Below are 21,768 nucleotides of genomic sequence, written 5' to 3'. Positions count from 1 at the left end.
ATCCCCACCCACCCCACTCCTTGCTCTCCCATCACCTGCATTTATTTGCTTCATGGCAAATGTTTTCTATCTGAAATTATCAGGTTTATTTGTTTCCTCACTATTTTCATTTGCCCCCAAACTAGAATATAAACTCAATAAGAATGAGTGTTTTCTCTAGCTTGCTCACCACTCTGTTTCGGTGCCACGAGCAGTGCAGGCCACACACCACACGCTGCATACACATTAGTGTCAACAGTAGTGACATTACTGTGAACAATCTAATCAAACCAAAGAAAAGTATTTGTTTTTGAGACGCTAAGTGCATCCCACTTACAGGTGCACAACAAAGCAAAGAGAACTCATTCTTAAGAAAGGGGATTCTTTTCCCATTAGCTGCTATGCATCTTGTTAGATTTAAGGTTTGGAGGTGGTAATGAACAATGAGAACACTGGCTGTGTCTGGCTGGATTACAAAGCAACGAGGCTGCCTGGGAGTTTTCTGTGAGGAGCTTTCAAACGCTGCACCATCCAGAACACGGCCAGATCCTTGGATCCTGAAAGCCTCCTGGAATTCTGCACGTTCCTAAAGTCTGCACTGTGGTAATAAGGCATGGATCCACCCCGGGCCCTCGGCATCGCCTCACCGGCCTCCCAGTCCTCCTGATGCCCTCCCAGGGGAAGAAATGGGGAGAGAAAGACAGACAGGCAGAGAGACAGACAGACAGGCAGAGAGGGGGGCTTGGTTCGTTTAAAATACACACCCAATCAAATAACAAAGAAACACATGAATGGGAAGAGAAATGACTCCAATCTGGCTCTCTGTCATTCTTCAGAAAATAGAGAAGAAAATGAGTTCAGATCTATGACTGTGAGAGCTTAGAAAATGATATTGCTGAGGGAAAGTCGCATGCAGTGTAAGTTAGCACAAATGAGTTCTGAGTTTTTTTTCTTTCAGTTGCTTTAAAAATTCTGCCTTGACACTGGAAGGGCATTTTATCTAGAAAAAGGTTTTCACTATCATTAAAAATGATAGGCTTTCTGTAACTTACAGCTCCCTTGTGACAGCAACAAACAAAGTAGAAATTCAGAGTATCATCCGGAATGAACCTTTAAATGTAATATAACAAATATAACTCCGTGAACAAACCAAGTGCTGCCGAAATGTGCTTTTTAAGTGATTTTGAGGAGCAGGAGCATTTAGATAAGGATCATCCAATTTAGCCCGTCTAAATCTCCACGTCTAAACACAGGGTAAGAATTGCTTGCTTTCTTTTTTAAGCCAACAGTATTTCTAGACATTTTCCCATCTTTTGTTCCATTGCCATGTGGTCTAAATAGAGCACCGCCCCCCAACTGTGGGAGTAGGTCTATTCATTAATTTAAAAAATATTCACTACACTGCTCTGTGCCGGCACTGCTCTTGGTGCTGAGGACACAGCAGCAAATTAAGAAAGCAACACTCCCTGCACCTAAATCTGATGTAGCAGTGATTAAGTGATGTTTCAAAAGTCAGCCAGAAGGTCAGGGGATGAAGCGAGGGCGTGAGCTGGGGACTCTGAGCACAGAGCACCCCTTTGAGCATCACTCTTCCTAAAAAGCAGAGGACTTGTTCTTAAGTTATGGTCCCTTAAAAATTTATTTTAAAACGTTTATTTTTTATATTTACTGAGTTATAATTAACATACAGTATGACATTGGCAGCAGGTGCACACACAGTGACTCAGTATTTTTGTGTCGGGTGAAATGGTCACTGCTTTGAGACAGCTGAGACCACACTGAATTACAGTCCTCAGCCAGCTTTTCAGGAAGCTTAATGCTATTGGTGGAGAAAAAGTCATTGCTCAGTATGGCATACCTAGAACTATTCTAATTATATAGGCAATAAAAATGCACATTGTGTTAAAATGGAAAGTAGAGAGAAAACAAAAATCAGTTCCACCTAGGATAAACATACTAATATTTTGGTGTATTTTGTTTCAGTTTTTGCTCCAGGGAAGTGTATTTACCTACATACACATGTAACTGTTTCTCTTTCTGTCAGTCAGTAGTAAGAAGGCTCTCCTAGTACAAGAGATAAGAATAATGTACAATTTATATGTATGTAGACATATAGACACATATATTGTGCACAGGTATATATAATAAATACATGCATGTAACCTAAACATATGTTATATGCACTTATTAACAAGCTATGTTAACATAGGTGTATGTATTATATAACATACTAAACGTGTAAATATTTGTGTATTAATATACCATATATTAAATATATAGTATATATAAAACATGTTATATGCACAAATTAAACCAATCACATGTGCACATGGTATATATATACACATACACCTATATTCATGTATACACACATGTCCTATATAGTCCTCTATTTACATACTTCCACATAATTACTTACTTGTTAATTATACACACTCTAGTCAAGTCCCAGTGGCAGAAACACAGGAAACCCAGGCCCCTGCAGGATTCCCTTGGAAGGGAAATGTCCTCACCCGGTGGAGGGGCCTTTTTCAGGCCGAAGGAATGTGGCGTGAGAGGACCCTCGAGTGCCCTCTGCTGGCCTGAGGGCCTCCGCCCGCTCACCGCTGTGAGGAGGCGGCCCTGCCCAGGGGAGGGCCTGGCTGGACACTCAGCCCCCAGCCTCCGATGGAGATGCCCAGCCCGGGAATGGGGTTTCTCAGCAGCTGGTGGAGGAGAACGGGGGGCCATGCTCGGACAAGCCCGTCCTCCACTTCAGAGGTGGAACCAGGCCCTGACCCAGGGCACCCTGGGTCGCAGAGGAGCCGTGAAGACGGCTGGTGGGACCCCGGGCCTCCAGCCCCTGCCACCTGCTGTGGGCTATGGACCCGTATCACATGGGGGCCTGTTAGACATGCAGAACCTCGGGCCCCACCTGGACCTCCCGAATCAGAGCCCACCCTTGGTCACGGATGCCCAGGTGAGAAGGGCTGGTGTAGGGGGACTCAGGACCCCACTTCCTGTCTCAGCAGCTCAGGGCCCTGGGGTGGAGCCAAGACCTCTAGGGTGAAGCCAAGACTCCTGGGGTGGCAGGACCACACAAAGCATCCCTTCTCCTTGAGGGCCTGTGCTTCCAAAGGGCAGAGGGTGCCTGAGGTGGGTACCTGAGCCCACACCTGCACACGTAAGAAGGCCCTGGGGCCTCCACATCTGCATCCTAATCCCAGCAAGGATGGGGATCAGGAGTTCAAGATACCCCAAAACCTCACAGTTAGGTCTGGCATGTACCTCATCTAGGTGAGAAACAGCAAACACGTGACCTGAAGGGGGCCCTTTTGTCCCACAGAGTGACAGGGTTTGTCTGCTCTCACACACGTGGCTCTGATGTCGTCCTGGAGGGGTGTACGTGGGGCTCTTTGGCTCTGGGGCCAACACAGCACTGGCCACTTACAAACTCGTCACCGGCCCCACGGCTTCCTTCATCAGGGGAAGACTTTAGCCAAGTAAGCATCTCCAGAGCTTGGTTACGGGCTGCTGATGGTGAACTCTGAAAACAAGGGCTGGGGGAGGCGGAATTCCAGACGTGGCCCCCAAGGTCTGTGCCCCTATTTTCTGAGCCCGCGGGGAGGATGAACCACCAGCCCGGAGGGTGCTAGGCTCTAGAGCAGAGCTGACCTCCAGACGGGCAGGTCCTGATCCATTACGGGAGCCCTCGGAAGCAGAAGGGGAGGCTAGAGGGGTGAGGAGTGTGTGTGTGTGGGGCCGGGGCAGGGAGCCAGATACAACACATGGTGCTGGTTTGAGGACGAGGGGCCGCAGGATGCAGAAGGCGGTGGCCTTGGGGCAGGGAGCAGCCGCGGAGACAGCCTCAGCCCCGCAACCACTGGAACCCACCCCTGCCAGGAGCCTGAGTGTGCTGGGGCCCCTGGGAAGGACCACAGCCCTGCCCACTCTCCCTCCATCACGGCCCTGTGAGCCTTGGGACACCCAGCCAGGCCACACCAGACTTCTGACCTGCAGAACCTGAGCTAACCAACGGGTTTAAATCGCCAGGCTTGTGCTCACTTGTTACAAAGTCATAGAAAATGAACATGACGACTCATGGCGGTGGGGGGGGGGGGGTGTCGGATCGTTTTATCCTTAACATATTTTTGTCCTGGAAGATAGGAAAGTTGCCAAGAAATGTCGCCAAAGGTAGCAAAATGGAGAAATAGACAGGATACTTTTTTTCTAGCAAGATAACCTACTAACAAGTAATGATTTAACTTTGGGCGGGTGATTCCGGAGTTGGGGGTCTAGGAATCTGGGTGGGTACTTTATAGTTAGTGTTGGTCAGCACTTGACCAGGCTGAGATCTCAGGAGCCCCGCGGGGGCCCTGGCGCCCCCCCGAGCTTGACTTGTTGTCCCTGGATACAAAGGGGGCACAGAAGGACCTTGCATCCGAAAGTAACGCGGGACTCTGACGCTTCACGCCCACCTCTCACCATGAAACAGCCTTTCACGTAGATCCAGCCCTTCCTCCTCAGAACTTACAGCCCCTGTACATCCCAGCACCTCAGAGAGGACACACAGGCTAATTAAGCTTCACACACTTGGCAGTAAATGTGAATTGGACCAGCTCACTCTTTCTTCAAACAGCCAGAAACTTCTGGAAGGTCTAGCAGAATTCTTGGGGTTTGGTCCACCTGTTCCACTAATGGGTGGGGCTGGGGGACAAGGCTGCTGGAACAGCCAAGTCTTTGTTGGAGGCAGTGGTCAGGGGAGGAAGACGCTGCCCTGGTGGCCCGGGTCCTGAAAGCTTTACCAGCCTCTGCCCCGCCCCCACCCTTCAGGGAGCCGGGAGATTCCCTGGGCCAGCCCCCCAGTGTGGTGTAGGCACTTTCTACCCAGGTCTGCGTCCCTTGTGACGCCCATCCTGGAAACAGCAGGTCCTGGGACAGGAGGGACCTGAACGGGGATGAGGGCCGACTGGGAGGGCTGCTGGGCCCCCAGGGCTGGCCTTCGCAGGACAGCACCCCCGCCAACCGCAGTGGGGTGGGTGAAGCCCCTCTCCCCCCAGCACCAAGCGCCTGGCCAACAGGGTCACTTGCTTTCCTCCTTAGCACCACGGGGCCCCGAGGAACAGCTGAGAGAGAGCCTTCCTCCTTGAAATGCCCACATTTCAACCCATGACCACATGTCGCCGTCTTGGTCATCTCTGGACCCCCTGAAACAGAGTCTCACCCACTGTAAAAAATTAATATAAATATTTCTATGTTCACATAGAGATATTTCCTTGAATTTACTATCAGAAAGGTCACCCAAATGAAGGGCATCAACTCAGTGGCTTCAAAATAGCTCCGGACCCCAACCCAGCCCAGCCCAGACGCGGGACCTCTTACAGGGGGGGTCGAATGGCGTGTACGGCCCTTCCTCGTCCTCCTCCTCCTCCTCCTCCTCGTTCTCGTCGTTCTCATCCTCGTTCTCATTCTCCGTCTCGTCGCCAGCCTCGGCCACCACGTCGTCCCTCCGCGTCCCATTCACGCCTCTGTCCGGGGCGCTGCTGGGCCCCGTCCCGTTCTCCACCATGTGCTTAATCGGGATTTTGATGGCCACCTCAGATTCTCCATTGGCGTAAGCCCTGCTGTTTATCAGTCTCTGTCTCTGGAAAAAGAAAGGCACATTCTAATATGGCCAGAGGAGCTGCAAATCCTCACACCCAGAACGCTGGCTGTTGGGATCTTTCCCAGGCAGCTGAGAAGGAGGTGCTTTCAGGAGACTCTGCAGACAAGTTCTAAGGGATTCCTCAAAGTAATAACCAACTCTGGGAGGAAGGATTAATCTTTTATGACCCACTGGAATTTGCAAATCCCATTAGAGGAGAATCCCCATGTCTCAGGTGGGCACTGCTTTTCTGTCAGGGTTCTTGATTCCCTGTGTGCTGGGTGTTAACGTTCTTCTCCAGATTGTAGGAATTCCTTGGTCTGTATGTGAGAAAGCCATACGAGTGTGTTTGGATTAGTGTATCAATAAGCCTGCCATTCCAGAGAAAGGATACCCAGGAAAATTCAGCTCAGAGCCTCTGTATTACTTTAAACTAAGGTAACCTTGATTTAGCAACTACTTCTGTGCAAGTTCACATCGGAGGGCTTTATTGCATGGAAGATAAAAAGAAGAAGGTAAGTAGAAGAGACAGAAGAGTTTTTCCATATAACTGGGAGCTGGACTATGTCTCTGGACGTGTGGAGGGAAGAGCAAGGACCGGGATGCGCAGCTGGTCCAGTGAGCAAAGATGCTGGGAAATGACTGAGGAATAATATTGTGTGAAACCGAGGTAGGTGCTTCTACTTTCAGACCAGGAAACTTTCTCCCCCTCCTAGTTTCCCACCCTGTCCGTGGCAAATGGACTGTGCTTTCCCAGATACCTCATTGATCAACATGCGACTGGCCATGGAGAGTCGGGTCTTGGGGGGAAAGTGGCTGGTGATCATGATTCGAAGACCAGCCTCAGAGAAAGAAAGCTGGTGCGGGTAGGCCGACAGCAGCTCGTCTACCATGATCACTGACGCTTTGCGGTGGAAATTGGCTGAGAAAATTAAAAACATAAAATAAAAATAACATCGAGGCTAGGAGCAGGAAAGAGATATTCATTCACCTTCCGTCCATTCATTTCTTTCCTCCTCTCTCCCTTCTTTTCTCCTATCTTCCCTGCCTCCCTCCTTCCTTCCTTCCTTTTCTCTTTCTTTCCAACCATCCATCCATCCATCCAACCATCCATCCATCCAACCATCCATCCATCCAACCATCCATCCATCCATCCAACCATCCATCCATCCATCCAACCGTCCATCCATCCTCTCATTTACCCATCTTTCCTTCCCTCCTTCTTTCCTTCCCTCCTTCCTTCCTTCCTTCCTTCCTTCCTTCCTTCCTTCCTTCCTTCCTTCCTTCCTTCCTCCTTCCCTCCCTCCCTCCCTCCCTCCCTCCTTCCCTCCAATCAACCATTCATCCTTCCTTCCAACCATCCAACCATTCATCCATCCGGGGAGGATTGTAGTGATCAAAATTGGAAGAAGAGTCAAAATCTGCTTTCCAGGGGGCTCATTGATATCTCTTTTGAGATGACTTGAAACGATGTAAGAGTCCTTCGCTGACGTGGTGAGAATGAGTAATAACATATGAGAATCCCCCTTTGTCCTCAAAGGATTCTTTTCCTGCCACTCACATCTGGGGCATAGGAAAGACCCCAATATCTTTAGTAACCCTTTACGCCCTTCAAATGTCAATGTGTTCATACTGAGCTGTTAAAAGCTGCAGGATTGATGTTAGTCCAAGCGGAGGACAGGGTGGGGAGACGCCGACGTTGCTGCACCCCAGCCTGTGAGCAGGGCTGATTGGGGGCTAGTGGGGAGCTGGCCACCTCACAGAGGCTCGAGTTCAGAGGGGGCTTAGGGCCAATCTTGTGTCACGATCTGCTGGCAGGCCTGAAAAAGAACTTCCACCATCTGTGGATGTTGCAATATGAGCACACAGCTCACGGGCACCTGGCCATGGCCTCACTCCTGTTCTCCAAGCCACTAAACCAGGAAATGATCTCTGGAAACACTGACTAACAATAGGTAGCTCTCTTTGGTTCCCTAAGAGTATCCCTTTTATGGTTATAAACTACCCTGAAGAGAAGAAACTAAATGAAATCCTTATGCGGGATGCCTCTGAATATTCATAAGTCTTTTGTTCAACATGCATATATTTAATGAGGAAAATATATCAGATAATTGATTTTCAAATTCTAATAATTACCCACAGATTTCAAACTTACATATGTATTTGAAAGTAACCTATAGATTTTCTAATTTCTTTTGTGTTGCCTGAAAAGCAAACCAAATGGGACCGAGAAGAAATAAACCCACACATTTCAAGGGGAAAGTTAAAAAGAAATTAAATGAAAAAATAAAACACATTCTAGGCAAACATAAATGATACTTTTCCATGTTCCTTGAAGAAAGAATATTATTAGAGAGCACTATGTTATTTCTCTTTGTGTATCAACTGCTTAATAAGCACCTATTGAATATAAGAATTACTTTGGAGAAAAAAAGGTAATTTTCTATGTCATTTTGCAGCTTGGAAACTGAGGTAATGTCGCCTGAAAGTGAATCTGGATATAATCATGTGCTAATAACTATAATTAATGGAGTATTTTGCATACTTTAATCTCCTTAACTTGTTACAAAAATTATCCTCATTTTGCAGAAGAGAAAACTGAGGCTCAGAGAGGTTAAGTCACTTGCTTCATGGTCACACAGCCAGAATGTGACAGAGTCGGCACCTCAACCCCCATGGTCTCCGCTCCTTTACCATCTCCCCTGTTTCCCTGTATCACCCCCGGCATATCTGGTCCAAGAACTTCCACCAGCTTTCGGAGGCTGCCCATCACCCGGATGAGCCTGCTCCCTGCTGACGCAGCCAATGGGAGGGAGGGAGAGAAGGGGGCAGGCACACCTGCGGGCTCGGCGGGGGACCTGCCCCCAGGGTTACCTCTCTTGAGTAGCACCACGGTTGCGTCGCAGTTGCCGCCGTCGTCAATCTCGGCGTTGCTGGCCAGGCCATTGACCATGTTTCCTGTGCCCCTGGTCCTCCTCTCGAAGCACTGGTGTATGCAGGCATTGTATCTGGACACGGCCGTGAGCGGAAAGAGCCCATGAGCACTGCCGTTCCTGCCTCCCTGGCTCCCCGCAGATCCCCCAGCCCTGATGCGTGTGGGGGAGCCCATGCCCTGAGTTACTACGGTTATTATTTTACCACCCTGTTTCCCCCAGAATATACAACCTGTCCATTTCCCAACTTGAGGATATACAGTATGTGAAAATAAAACCAACATCACATAGATAGATAGGGACACACTGCTTTCTCTTCAGTCTTCCATGTCAGCGGGGAGACCTCCATGATTGAGTTCCCTCACTTGGGGTCTGTGAGTGGAAGGGCTGTCATGAGACTTAAGGGATGGGCAAGGTCTCCTCCCTCCTCTGGGCCACGTCCCCGGGGGGCCTTTGTTGTCAGGGACAGGCTTGGTGGAGGAAGGTCAAGGTGTCATGATCGTGCTGCTACCCAGGGCTGCGCATCGCGGTCCATGTGCACAGGTGGGCTGGCTGTCGAGGCCTCTGCCTGCCTTTGCTTTCCTGAGGTCACAGGTTGGGATCCTGTGAATGTCTGTCACCATTATGTCTGTTGCGCCATAATTCCAGGTCTGCTGGCTCTTGGCTTTATGAAAAAATTCTGGGCTATGATTCTTCAGAATGATTGAGTGAAAAAAATCAAAACATTGTGCAGTGCTTCTTCCATGTGTGTTGGAAGGGAGGAAGCTTAGTCAAGTTCCTAGGATGTTTTGACAAGTAAATGTCCTGGTCCCTTTATCGTTGGTATTAGAAGACCCCCATGGAGGAATCCTAGGAAACTCATGGGCAAAGACAGCTGCTGGGCAGAGTTTCCAGGGCACTGCTGGCCATGCTGCTTCTTCCATTCAAAGACCGAAAGGTCTCGGGGGCATCCTGGCCATGGGACGACCCACTGCGGTGTCCAGCTTGGTCTGATGGCCTCCCAAAGAACGGCAGCCAAGCATGGGACTCTAAATCCAGCTTGCAGGCCACTCAAGCTGTGTTTCCTCCTCTTTTTCATCCTTTTTCCTGCTACAGACATGAGGCCCTTTGGAGTCCCTCCCCACTGTATCTGTGTCTGTCCTTCACTTAGGGCAGCCTACGGGTGGTGTGCCTATGGGAGCTTGACAGCCATCGCGGTACAGGTGGAGGGGTCCTTGGTGGCTGGGCCCTGCCTGTTCACCCCAAGAGCCTGTGATTCTTCCTACGGACCTAAGGGAGAAGGGAAAGCTAGTCTAAAGGGATGGTGGTAGCTGTGGAAAGGGCAGGGGCCAGGGCAGTCCTGGGGTTTACAGTCTCAGGGTTTATGAGAGGTGGGGACTAGAATGAGAACATCGCTCTTCTGCCTCCTGATGAAATAATGGAGCCAGATACTGAGAATGGGCGGCATCCAAGGTCACAAACAGAGAGACTGGAGACAGCCATGTGCCTGCTGTGGCGGGACCGACTGCCACCGAGGACACAGCCTAACCTGAATCGGATCAGTGGCTGACACACAGGGAACACAGAGGCCAGAAGAAGAGGCCACGCTACCCCACAGATGTAATCAACAACTTCCAGACTGTGGGAAACTCTGCAGAGCCATCAATCAGATTTTGTCCAAGAATAAATTACAAGGAAGAGAGAAAAAAAAAAAAAAAAACAGGGAAAATTTATAAATTCAAAGAAGTACAAAAGATGGGGCAGCCAATTTTAACGAGTGGAATTTATTTGGATTCCGGGTTTTAATATGACATTTATGAGATGAAAATAAAACTATAAAAATGATATGTATGAGACAATTGACAATTTGGACATTGACTGGATACTTAATCACAGTAAAGAATTAGCATTCATTTTAGGTATGATCATGATATTGTGGTTAGGTTGAAATGAGTCCTTTGAGAGACATGTACTGATGTTTGGGTAGATGAATGGTATGATGTCTGGGGCTTCAGGTCACGTGGCGGGAGGGAGTGTCTAGGAGTGAGGGTGGAGGAAGCGAGGTAACGGTTGTGGGGCTCGTGGTGAGCACGTGGGTTGCATCATGCTATTTTGCTGACTGCTCTGCACAGTCCTTCTTAATGGAAAGGTCTCCCCTCCTCATGGAGCTCTAGGGGAGAGTCAGTGTTTCTGGCATCTTGACTCAGAATCCATTTTCCCCACAGAAATAGTGACTCGCCTGGGGGTTTGCTTTAAAAGCTAACAACTGTGTGTTATACATTTATTTGGATTTAGATAACAGGATAATAACACTATGTATTGTATTATTATGAGCACTTTCTTGGATATTGGTTAATTACATAGCTATCCCATCACACTCCATCCTTACAAACACCCTTTCAGGGACAAAACATCATTCATTCCATTTTTAGAAGCAGAAACTGAGATTCAAAATGACTGAATCACCTGGCCCAGGTCCTGCGGCCAGGGCTGCGTGGGAAGCACTTGATCATAACCACCAGACCACACTGCCTCATCTGGGGACCAAAGCCCAGAGAAGGGACCCAGAAGTACAGAAACCAACCCTGGCCATGGCTGGGTATGCCTCAGGCTCCCGTAAGGTTTCTACCTGTTGGGCCAAATTGGAATTGCTTTTTGACCTTCAGACAGAATGTTTAAAGTCATTTTAAAGCCATCTGCCTAGGAGGCAGCTGACGATTCTAATACATGCTGTTTTTAACGGCTGCTGCTCTGTTTTATATTTTTAATTGAATGTTTTAAATTTTGTGCTTGCACCCCGAAGCTATTTTATTGTGAAGCATGCAATTTTATAAATCAGATTTTATAAAACCCAATGATTAAAGCCTCTGATTACGGAGAGGGATGGCTAAAGAGCAGAGATTTCAATTTAGAACTTAGGACCAGAATTTATGCAGAAAATTCCACGAGCACAGTGGCTGCCTTTCCCTGGTTTATTTGTATCCTGCTGGTCTGAACAGCTGGGAGATTGGTAAAGCTGAGGCGTCAGCAGAAACACACCTCATTAGTTTTCGCACTGGGCAGAGTCTGGGGTAGGGAGACTGTTCACCGTGTTATCTTCACGTCCACATGCCCCGCTGGCAACTCACGGGCGTTTCGACTGCTCAGCAGAGGGGTGCGGCGGTCACAGAATGCACGCAAGCAAAATTCCTCAGTCTTCCTTCTTTTTAGATGAAAAAAAACTTTCTGAAGACCTCATTATTCTGTGAAGCCTCTGGTGAATTCAGTATGAGACATGCTTTCATCTAAATTCAGATTTAAAACCCAAGATCCATGTTGGGCTTAGAGCAGACCCTCAGTCAGTTCTTCTAGAATAATTGACTTATTCACCTTTTTAAAAGGGAAGATGAGAGTTCTTGATTCTTTGGGGTCTCAAAGCATCAAAATGTAAAAAGAAAAAAAAAGGGGGAATAAAAAGTGCTGAAAGAAGACGTGTCTTGTTGAGGCTTCCTGACTGTGGCACCCATTCCCTAGGAGTTTTGCTCTTTGAGAGAAAGAGGAGCAAGTTGGCTGCTCCCATCTTTAAAGGCTTTTCCTTGGAATCTAGAAACTATGGAAAGCCTTTGGGCCAACTGTGGATTTCACGGGAGCTGATGTATTGGAATGTTTAAATGGAAGGTGATTTGCGGTGAAAGTACCTGGTTTCCCTGTCAGTTACTCACACCAGGATACACTTTGGTAAGGTTCTGTTCCAGAAATGCCCCCTCCCAGTCACAAGCCCCAGACACGGGGCCCACACTGACCATGTGATCGCTCCTGAGGCAGAAACTGGGCACCATATTGAGTGGAATGGCGACAGCTTACAGCCCACCCTGGCCATAGGTCAAGCCAGCTCCTACCTTCACTGTTCACGTGACGTTTGCCAACAGCCACACTGATTTCTCCCAACAGGGCTCTCAGCCACCAGAATTAATTTTTGTCAGGCCTTGACAGCAAGGAAAACTTGACACGTCAATTGCAGACTGCTACCTGATGGGTCCAAATGGGCAGCTGCTGAGAGCGGTCTACGGCCCTGCCCCCTAGAGAAGGAGGTCACTCCTGCAGTCACATAGGCTGGGAAGAGGATGGACTAACTTAGAGCAAAAGGAACAGCTCCCATGGGGGCAGCATCTGCAGCACAGAATGTCTCTGCACCATAGAAGACAGGCTCCTCATCTCGATGGCAAAACGATGAACAAGCAGATTCCGACCACAGTGCTCACAGCGTATGGGAAACATCAGCAACATAACCCTTGATACTCTGGTGAGCTGCCCAGACTCCAAGGGGAACAAGAACGCATGATGTGGAGGTTTTAAAATATATCCACACATTCTGTGACACTCCTCTCTTCAAAAGGCAAAGCAGACCCGTTGAGTGAAGACTGGACTGAGTGACTCATTTCTAATAAACAGAACACGGCAGAAGTGATGGCGTGTGACTCATGAGACCAGATCACAAAACGTGTCGCTGGGTCCTTCCTGCTCTCTCTTGAGTCACCTGCTCTGTTGGAAACCAGCTCCCTGGTGTGGGGACACTGGAGTGGCCCTGAGGATAAGGCCACATGGTGAGGAACTGGGGCCTCCAGCCAACTACCAGCACTGAGTGCGCTGTCCTGGAGCCCCTAATAGATGATGGCCACCCTGCCCAACTTCTTACCTGTAATCCCATGAGAGCCCCTAAGCTAGCACCCTCCAGTTCAGCTGTTCCTAGATGCCTAACTCTCAGAAACTGTACGAGATGGTACATGTTTATGGTTTTAAGCCATTAAGTTTTTGGGGTCATTTGTTAAGCAGCAGTAGCTGACTAATACAATAGGAATAATGGACATCTGCAGACATTTGATCCACAGTTTCAGTTATCTCTTATCCAGCTTTGGTTCCATCTTCCCTCCACCTCTGGGGAAGCATAACATATTCAGCATTATCTCCTTTCTTGTTATGAAGGTGAGTGAAAAAACAGCCAAAAGCTAGCTAGGCTGCCAGGTCCTGAAGAGGGGCAAGGGTTTGAGAGATTCCTCAAGTGAAACTCTGAAGCTTTGATTCTATCATACATTTGGGTTGGAAGGGTCTATGCTTTTGCTACAAGTGGAGATTGCAGTGATTCCTAGCAGGCTGCCCAGGGAGATGAGTGAGCCTGTGATGACAGGTACCCACCCTGTCCCCTGTTCCTCTGTCCACATTATCACACAGTGCTGAATTCAGGAAAGAAACCAAAAAGATGCTTTACTTACTTCATAATGACAATGTAGATGACATACATCAGCACGAGGACTAGAGACTCCCACCTGTGGACAAACCCAGAATGGTCAGTTAACGGAAGCCGCCCTAGACAGACATGCCACACTCCAGGTCCTCTTAGACACACGTGCTAACAGCTGAACCTGCCAAGCATGGCAAAGATGGGGCAGACGTGCAAACAAGTTACACATTTTTCCTGGTCTGCAGACATTTCCCAGGCTGCATCGGGCCTTCGAGGATCTTTCTCTTCCTTGTCTACTTAAAAGGAAAATGCTCCCTCTTCTCTGTTATTTGCTCACCCCAGGGTATTTTGAACACAGCAAGCCTTCTACAATATTGCTGAATATAGGACTACATGTATAAATATGATCACAGCTTAATCATTCACTAAAACTATTCAGCTATAGTTACAAAGGGCAAACTAGAGGAACTGACAGGGGGCAACCAAGAGACTGTTTGATACTCCAGAGCACGGTGTGCATGGGGCGGGGGGGGGGAGGGGAAGGGAGAAGGGAAAGGAAGACGAGTGGGGGGAGGGAGGAGGGAGGGGGAGGGGAGAGGGGGAGGGGGAGAGGGTGGGGAGGGGGGAGGGGGAGAGGGAAAGGAAGGAGAGTAGGGGAGAGGGAGGGAGAGGAGGAGAAGGGGGAAAGAGAGGGGGAAGGAGAGAGGGAAGTAGAGGGGGAGAGGGGGAGAGGGGGAGGGGAGAGTGGGGAGGGGGAGGGACAGACACACTTTGGGCAGGGGAGGTACTAGCAGGAAGGATTAGCGTGAATGTGTGGGAAAATGGTCAAGAGAAAGAAAGAAAAAAATAAGGAAACCTTCTGGAATGTACCTTGAACTTCTGATACTTTGAATACTTCCTCTATTTTCTTTATTTTAGTAACCTTCTGTTAAAAAGCAAGGGAACTTGATTTCTAGGTTCCTCTTTAGCTGCAGAATTTAATTAGTTAATTGAGGGAGTAATTTTGGCTTCAAGAAAAGGTGATTGGAGGATGGTCTATGAAGAAATTCTAGGTTATGCCTTTCCTTCATTTTTCAAATTCTGTGTCTAAAAACTGATCCTAGGGAGGTATGTGGTCAAATGTAAAAAGGAGGGACACACAGGGTTTTTGCTGCAGTGCTGTTTTCTAAAAATGAAGTGTTGGAAAGAAGCAAGATGGTTATCAGATGAGGGACTGGGTACATGAGTGATGGTAAGTCAGCCCACGCTTCGGCTGAGAGTGATTCTGCAGGTACGCATCTATTATAGTAAGTGCTGGTGATGCTACTGAAGGAAGAAGTCAGGGGGTCCAAACCCCTCCAGCTTCTGCCATATTTCTGGGCTTCTCTCTTAGTGAACCTTCTCTGAGGGCTGCTTGCACTCCATTTCAGTACTTCCCATTCACTTGGCAAACTTCTCTCATCCAACTTCCACACCCACCGGTCCCCTAAACACTTGTCAAGGGCACCAGCCACCTCCACCTACACAACTGCAGGGATGGTTCTCTGTCTTCCTGTCCAGTGTTTCCAAGGCATCTGCAGCTGACCCCCCACCCTCCTCCTGAGACACTCTCTTCTCCTGACTTCCGAGGGCCACACTCACCCCCGCTTTTCTTCTTATCCTCTAATTCTCCCTCCCTTTGTGTCCCCTCCACTTCTTCAGTTTGACTTCTAAATACAGCACTCCCTTCTCTTGTTACCTACACATTCTCTCTAGGTGACATCATCTGGTCCTATTGCTAGAAAACCAATGGACACATCCACCCCACACCTCTCCCTGCTCCAGGTTCACGATCCACCTGTCAATATGGCCTCTCCAAGTGGCACCTAGATACAGGCTGGAACAGAATTCGTAACTTCTACTGATATTGAGCAGGGTCCTGTGGGGCTTCTGGGCACAAAGCTTTTCTGTGTCCCCTACTTCTTTGATTATGGGAAAACAGCCTTCATTCAGCCTCCATGACCTCCCCTGAGTTCCAGTGGGCAGATTCAAGCAGTTGTTAATTAGGGAAGGGAGGGGATGCACGAGACCTGGGAGAAACGGTCCAGAGCAGCCTTGGGGCAGGTCCTGTTTCCCCAGCAACAATACACACAGCAATATCTTTGAGCTATTTAGCAGAAATTGAAACCCCCTCCAGGTGGCATAAGTTAATGATTAATGAGGGTATGCTGCCCACAAGCATGTAGACCCCAGACCAGTTGGATTTGAAGGTAGATGATGCTGTCTCCTACTTACCTCACCACCAGCCCATCAGAAGAACGCAAGACTGTTACTGCCTTGATCCTTATTGAATACCCCTGACCACAAGCCCCAACTATAAGACCTCTCCCTATTCCCCAGGGAGGGCGACACAGTTCTTGAGGCTCTAGCCACTGTGTTCCACCATTGCCTGGCAAAGTAATAAAGCTATCCTTTTCCTACTTCACCCAAAACTCTGTCTCCGTATTTCTATTCGGCATTGGTGAACAGAAGCCGGGTTTTCTCAGCAACACTACCCCCCAACTTCAGGCACTCCAGGGCTTTGCCATCTCAGTAAACTGTACCACGCCCTGTGCTGTCACACCCCACATCTGGAAATCAATAAGAAGCCCTTCTCTACCCTCCTTTATGCCCATCGGGACTCCGTGTCCAAAACATCACCGGAATTGTGGGTGTCTGCCCGCTCCACTGCTACCTCCCTCCCCCACCTTAATTTCAGCCCCTGTACTGCCTTCCTCGATGCTTCTGGATCCTGTCATTCTTCTCCTTAAGACTCTTCAACTGCTTCCCGACAGACTTGAGCAAAGAAATCAAAGGTGCCCCTCCCTGCAAAATCCAGTTCTTTCCCCTTCTCCCCCCAGCCCTCTCGTGTCCAACCCTGGCCTCCTTTCACGTGCACACGCCAAGCGCCTTCCTTCTCCTGGGAGCCTTTGCACTTCCTGTTCCCTCTGCCAGGAATGCTTTGGCCGTCACTCCTTGGCTGATCCCTTTCATCCTGAAAATATCAGCTTAAGTGTCACCTCCTCCAAGGAGGTGACTGACTACTCCTGACTACTCCTCCTTCACTTTCTGTTTGTGTTCTTTAAACCTCTGACCAGTCTGGGATTATCTTGTTTATTTACTTATTCACATCTAATGCCTGTTTCCAGCAATCACTCAGCACCACTCCTCACAGCTGATTCCTGCCTCAGCGATCTGGTTTCTCCTCAGATCTGCCTCCCTGACAGAGTCCCCCCAAGCAGACACCCCTCCCTCCCCAGCACAGAGCAGTGCTCAGCTCATCTGCACAGGTGAGACTTCTTAAACATCAATTTTCAGTTGCGAAACACCTCTGGTGGCCTGAACGTGGTCCTTATCTCATTGAAACCAATGTACATGTGGCACAAACTTAATTGGGAAAGGGGAACTTTTATTGCAGCTTTATTCTGAAGGAAGAGATGCCCAAGAGCTGAAGGGAAGCCACGTGATTGCTTCGAGGCATTTTTACAGACTCAGTGAGGGGTCATACGAAAACGAGCCAACGTCAAAAAACATCCCCATGAGGCTGAATTACATCCAGCACTTGGTGGGGAACAGATATATTTATACTCTCTAACTCCTTTAGATCTTTTTGATATTTTACAGAAAGCAAGCCCTTCCACTGCAATATTTGAGTGTCTCTGCAGTCACACTTCAGGGGTACCTGAGGAGGGTTCCTCCTCCTGCAGGCCTTTCAGGTTTGCCTTGTTGGCGCCCAGACTCAGGGCCCACCCAGTGCCTCCTCCTCACTGAGTACGCGGCTCTCTGAGGCCTCTCTGCCATGACTCTGCCGTCCCCTCTGCTTTTTGGCCTGATTCTGTGGTCGAGCATCAAGTCTTGGCTTCATCTCGTTGGTGTTGCCCCCTCAATCTCCTGCCTCTGGGGCCGAGTATCTCCAAATGACACCACGACATGTTTGCTCCCCTCTAACCCCAGATATCCTCAAGGCCATGGCTGCACTGGGTTTTGTGCTCTGTGTCCAATTCTGGAACAGAGCCTGGAAGACAGGAGGTACTTGAACAGTTTCGGACTCGAAGTGACTCCACCTGCAGACCCTGATGTCATGCAGCTCTTCCCATCTGCCCCTCCCGGACATGGCCTGCCGCTGTCCTCTGAGGACCTGGGCTTGTGTGATCTGGGCTCACCCTTCTCTTCCCGCCAACTTCCACCTGAACCACCTACAACTGGCCCCGGATTCTCCTGCTGGAGACTGCTCTTTCCCACGCTGGAGGGCTACTCCCTGTCACCACCCTCCACCCCTCTCCCAGAGGGCACATCTCTGAGTTCCTAACCAGGGTCCAGAATAGTGAAAGCCAGTCTCGAACACCGTGCAGGTGGGCACTGTCCAGGTCGTGCCCCCAAGCTCACCTTTCTCTCCCAAAGTCACGACTTGCTCAAAGAAGAAACAAAAACAGCATCCTGGATCCTTTCATTTTCTTGTCAGGACTTCAGACTGACTGAAGACATATTCTGAATTCCTTCTGGCAACAGTGGGGGCCTCGCTAAGCTGTCATTGTGGATTCAGGGGCCTTGCTGGGCAGGCTGAACACATATACTACTAGATGGACCTCTGATGCCTTCTATGTCAGATGTCTTTGGGGTAGGTATCTAACAGAAAAGCACCCAACCAGTATTCCCTGGCCTCTTCCTGTTAATGGAACCCCACTAAGTTGAGGCAATAAGTGGTGACACTTGATCTCAAGGAGGGTGGGCCCACTTCTAGGATAAATGATTGGTCTAAAGTTGTAATTCTATCCCCCTGGCCACTTATTGGTCAAGACAGGCTGAGTTGTGACCAAAGAGATATAAGGTGAAACTACATAACTCTTTCTTCTTCCTTCTTGTCTTCAATCCAAACTTGATGGCTGGAACCACAGCAGCCATCATGGGGCCATTAGGAAAAGGCCAAGAGAAATGCAGAGCCATTGTACCAACTACAAATGGGGTACTTGTTATGTAAGAAAAATAAACCACTATTTCTTTAATCCACTGTGGGGACTGGTTTTTCCATTACCTACTACTAAAAGCCTTCTGGTGGCCACTTCTTGGCTAAATGTGACGTGCTGTGGAATTCTGCCTCAGGAACAGGAAAGGAACCTGAACCAAGCATGACGAGGATCCCTGCCCCTTGTGTGTTTGTAGTTGACAAGGCTCCTTTCCTCCTGAAGAGTACTCTAGTTTCAAAATAAGCACAACCAACAGTTTCCTTTTGAGGATTTGGGGTGAATTGGTTACCTGTCTTGAAATTGCTAGAACATGCTCGAATGTTCTACAACAAGGAAAGGAATTCCCTGTTTAAGGTATTGTTGAAATATTACTGTGCTTTAATTGCACAGATGGAAGAAGCTGTCTTTGAGAAGAGAAATCAGAGAAATCAGCTCATAGACTCACCCTTTTAGCAAAATAAGTACTTGTGGCTGGCTGGGTAAGAAAGTAAGAGATGTGACAGGAAAAAATATCTTAAAGTTCAGTATATTTTGCATTCAAATGAGGAGCTGAAATCCCTGGAAATCCCAAAGCAGTGATGGGTCAGTGGTGCGGATTTTAATTTCTCATCCCCACTCGTGAAAAACGGTCTCCGTCAGCCCACCCACATAATAACCATGACTGCATAACAGGCCGGCCGTCTGAGAAGGATGCTGGGAGCCTTGAAAGCTTCCCCTAGTTCTTCCTGCAGCTTCGCCTGTGCACGAGTTATGATTCCAACCCACCCCAGGCTGGACCAAAGCTGCTCGGGAGTTTGCGACTCCTGTATCCGTGGCCCTCCCGCCTCCTCACTCCTGTGGGAGCCTGGGTGCCCAGGCTGAGGGTCTGATGACCTCGGAATCCAGCCTTCAACGCAGGCTCGGGGAGTAGCCTAGGAACCCGGGTTCTCTCCTCTGACATCGTAGGAAGCTCAGCCTTTGGAAAGGAGAGGAAATAGACACTCCCGTTCTTGCTCCGTTCCATCTGAAATATCCTAAAGGACACCTTGAGGCTAAGGACTGACGCAGGCTTGTCATGAACCTGCTTTCATTTCTTCCCGCCCAGGTTTTCAGGAGCAAAGCCAGGGAGATGTAGAGAGAGGGCTCCTTCTAAGACTAACAGATGGTAACCACCCGTGGGTCCCCTTTCTTCAGGTTTTCTGCACAAAAGCAGCAGAAAAATTTCTGAGACCAACTGTCATCACAACTTGTTTGTCCTTATGGCAGCACTGTTAGCAGAGAGTTGCAGCACTGAGCAACACTTAGGTCCTACTGTTTGCCAAGGCAGGGCACTGGCTGTGCTGTGCCATGAGTTCAAATGGAAACGCTTCTGCAAAGTCTTCTTGTGCTGTACTTAATTCCCACGGACATGAGGGGAAAATGTCACCACTCCACATGGAGACCAGGTCCAGGTGAATCCCATGAGGAGGTTCTCCCTGACCTCTGGCCTCTGACCTCTGACCTGAGGTGCTCCCAGACATCTTGGTCCCTTTCAGCCTGTTGATCACTGTTATTCAAAGGAGATTTCCTTCTTATTTTTATGAGTCAGTATAGAGCCTATGTGTCTTGGAGAAAGTTCTCCCAGCTGTTTCCCCCTCGTCCCCTTGGACAGAGGAGAGAGAGCTGGCAAAAGCACCTTTTTTTCTTTTTTTGCTTTATCAAGAAACTTCTTTTTTTTTTTTTAAGAACTTTTACTGAGATACAGTTAATATACAATAAACTGCATATATTTAGAGTGTACAATTCGGTATTTTTTTTCTTATTAGTAATGTATATATGGCAATCCCAATCTCCCAATTCATTCCCCGCCAACCCTCCCCACTTTCCCCACTTGGTGTCCATATGTTTGTTCTCTACATCTGTGTCTCTATTTCTGCCTTGCAAACTGGTTGATTTGTACCATTTTTCTATATTCCGCATATATGTGTTAATATACGACATATGCTTTTCTCTTTCTGACTCACTTCACTCTGTATGACAGTCTCTAGGTCCAGCCATGTCTCTACAAAAGTCCCAATTCCATTCCTTTTAACAGCTAAGTAATATTCCATTGTATATATGTACCACACCTTTTTTATCCATTCATCTGTTGCTGGACATTTAGGTTGTTTCCATGTCCTGGCTATTGTAAATAGTGCTGCAATGAACACTGGAGCGCATGTATCTTTTTGAATTATGGTGTTCTCTGGGTATATGGCAAAAGCATCTTAATACTCTGGATAGCACATAAGGTTTACGTCAACCCCCCCACCACCTCAAATTCTGAAAATCACAGAGACATCCTAGGACACAAGGATGTCGCCTTAGCAAAGGGCTAGCACTCATTTTGCTGAAAACAAAGACTGCTGGGCTCTGTACTTCTTTTTTAAATTAAAGGTATAATTTATCATCATCATCATCGTTATTATTATTATTATTTTCATATTCTTTTCCATTATGGTTTACTAAAGGATATTGAATATAGTTCCCTGCACTACGCAGTAGGACCTTGTTGTTTGTACTTCTTTTTCTAGCTCATTCTTAGCTGTAAACAATACCGGGGAAGTCATCTACCTACAGTGTCACAACTACCTGTTTCTGAGATGTTCTTTCTGAAGAAGTAGGTATATTTTCACATCATTCTGCTTCTGCAGATCAAGTGTTTAAAAAATGTAATGAGAACGCATGACACACTCAATTTCCATTTCCATTTCAAACACAGCTGACATACTCAGAACCCATCTCAAAAGAGGCAATTTTGGGCTTCCCTGGTGGCACAGTGGTTAAGAATCTGCCTGCCAATGCAGGGGACACGGGTTCGATCCCTGCTCCGGGAAGATCCCACATGCCGCGGAGCAACTAAGCCTGTGCACCACAACTACTGAGCCTGTGCTCTAGAGCCCTCGAGCCACAACTACTGAGCCCACGTGCCGCAGCTACTGAAGCCCACATGCCTAGAGCCTGTGCTCTGCAACAAGAGAAGCCACCGCAATGAGAAGCCTCTGCACTGCAGTGAAGAGTAGCCCCCACTCTCCACAACTACAGAAAGCCTGCGTGCAGCAATGAAGACTCAGTGCA

At 48.3% G+C, this 21,768-nt stretch overlaps 1 protein-coding gene across 2 annotated transcripts in view; it reads right to left on the bottom strand.

The window, feature by feature from the left end:
- Positions 1-21,768, bottom strand: part of SLC24A3 (solute carrier family 24 member 3) — a 465,173-nt gene that overhangs the window by 30,274 nt on the left and 413,131 nt on the right. For both annotated transcript variants that reach the window (XM_057702549.1, XM_057702550.1), the window contains 4 exons: positions 13,764-13,817; positions 8,477-8,610; positions 6,364-6,524; positions 5,341-5,602 (listed from right to left, as the gene is read on the bottom strand). In XM_057702549.1, the coding sequence (XP_057558532.1) occupies positions 5,341-5,602; positions 6,364-6,524; positions 8,477-8,610; positions 13,764-13,817 (611 nt within the window). The remainder of the gene's footprint in view (positions 1-5,340; positions 5,603-6,363; positions 6,525-8,476; positions 8,611-13,763; positions 13,818-21,768) is intronic.

This window comes from Hippopotamus amphibius, chromosome 12 (genome assembly GCF_030028045.1).
Source record: "Hippopotamus amphibius kiboko isolate mHipAmp2 chromosome 12, mHipAmp2.hap2, whole genome shotgun sequence".
In the NCBI taxonomy this organism is placed as follows: Eukaryota; Metazoa; Chordata; class Mammalia; order Artiodactyla; family Hippopotamidae; genus Hippopotamus; species Hippopotamus amphibius.
Note: the sequence above shows the minus strand (reverse complement) of the source record. Positions and strands in the feature narration are given on the sequence as shown.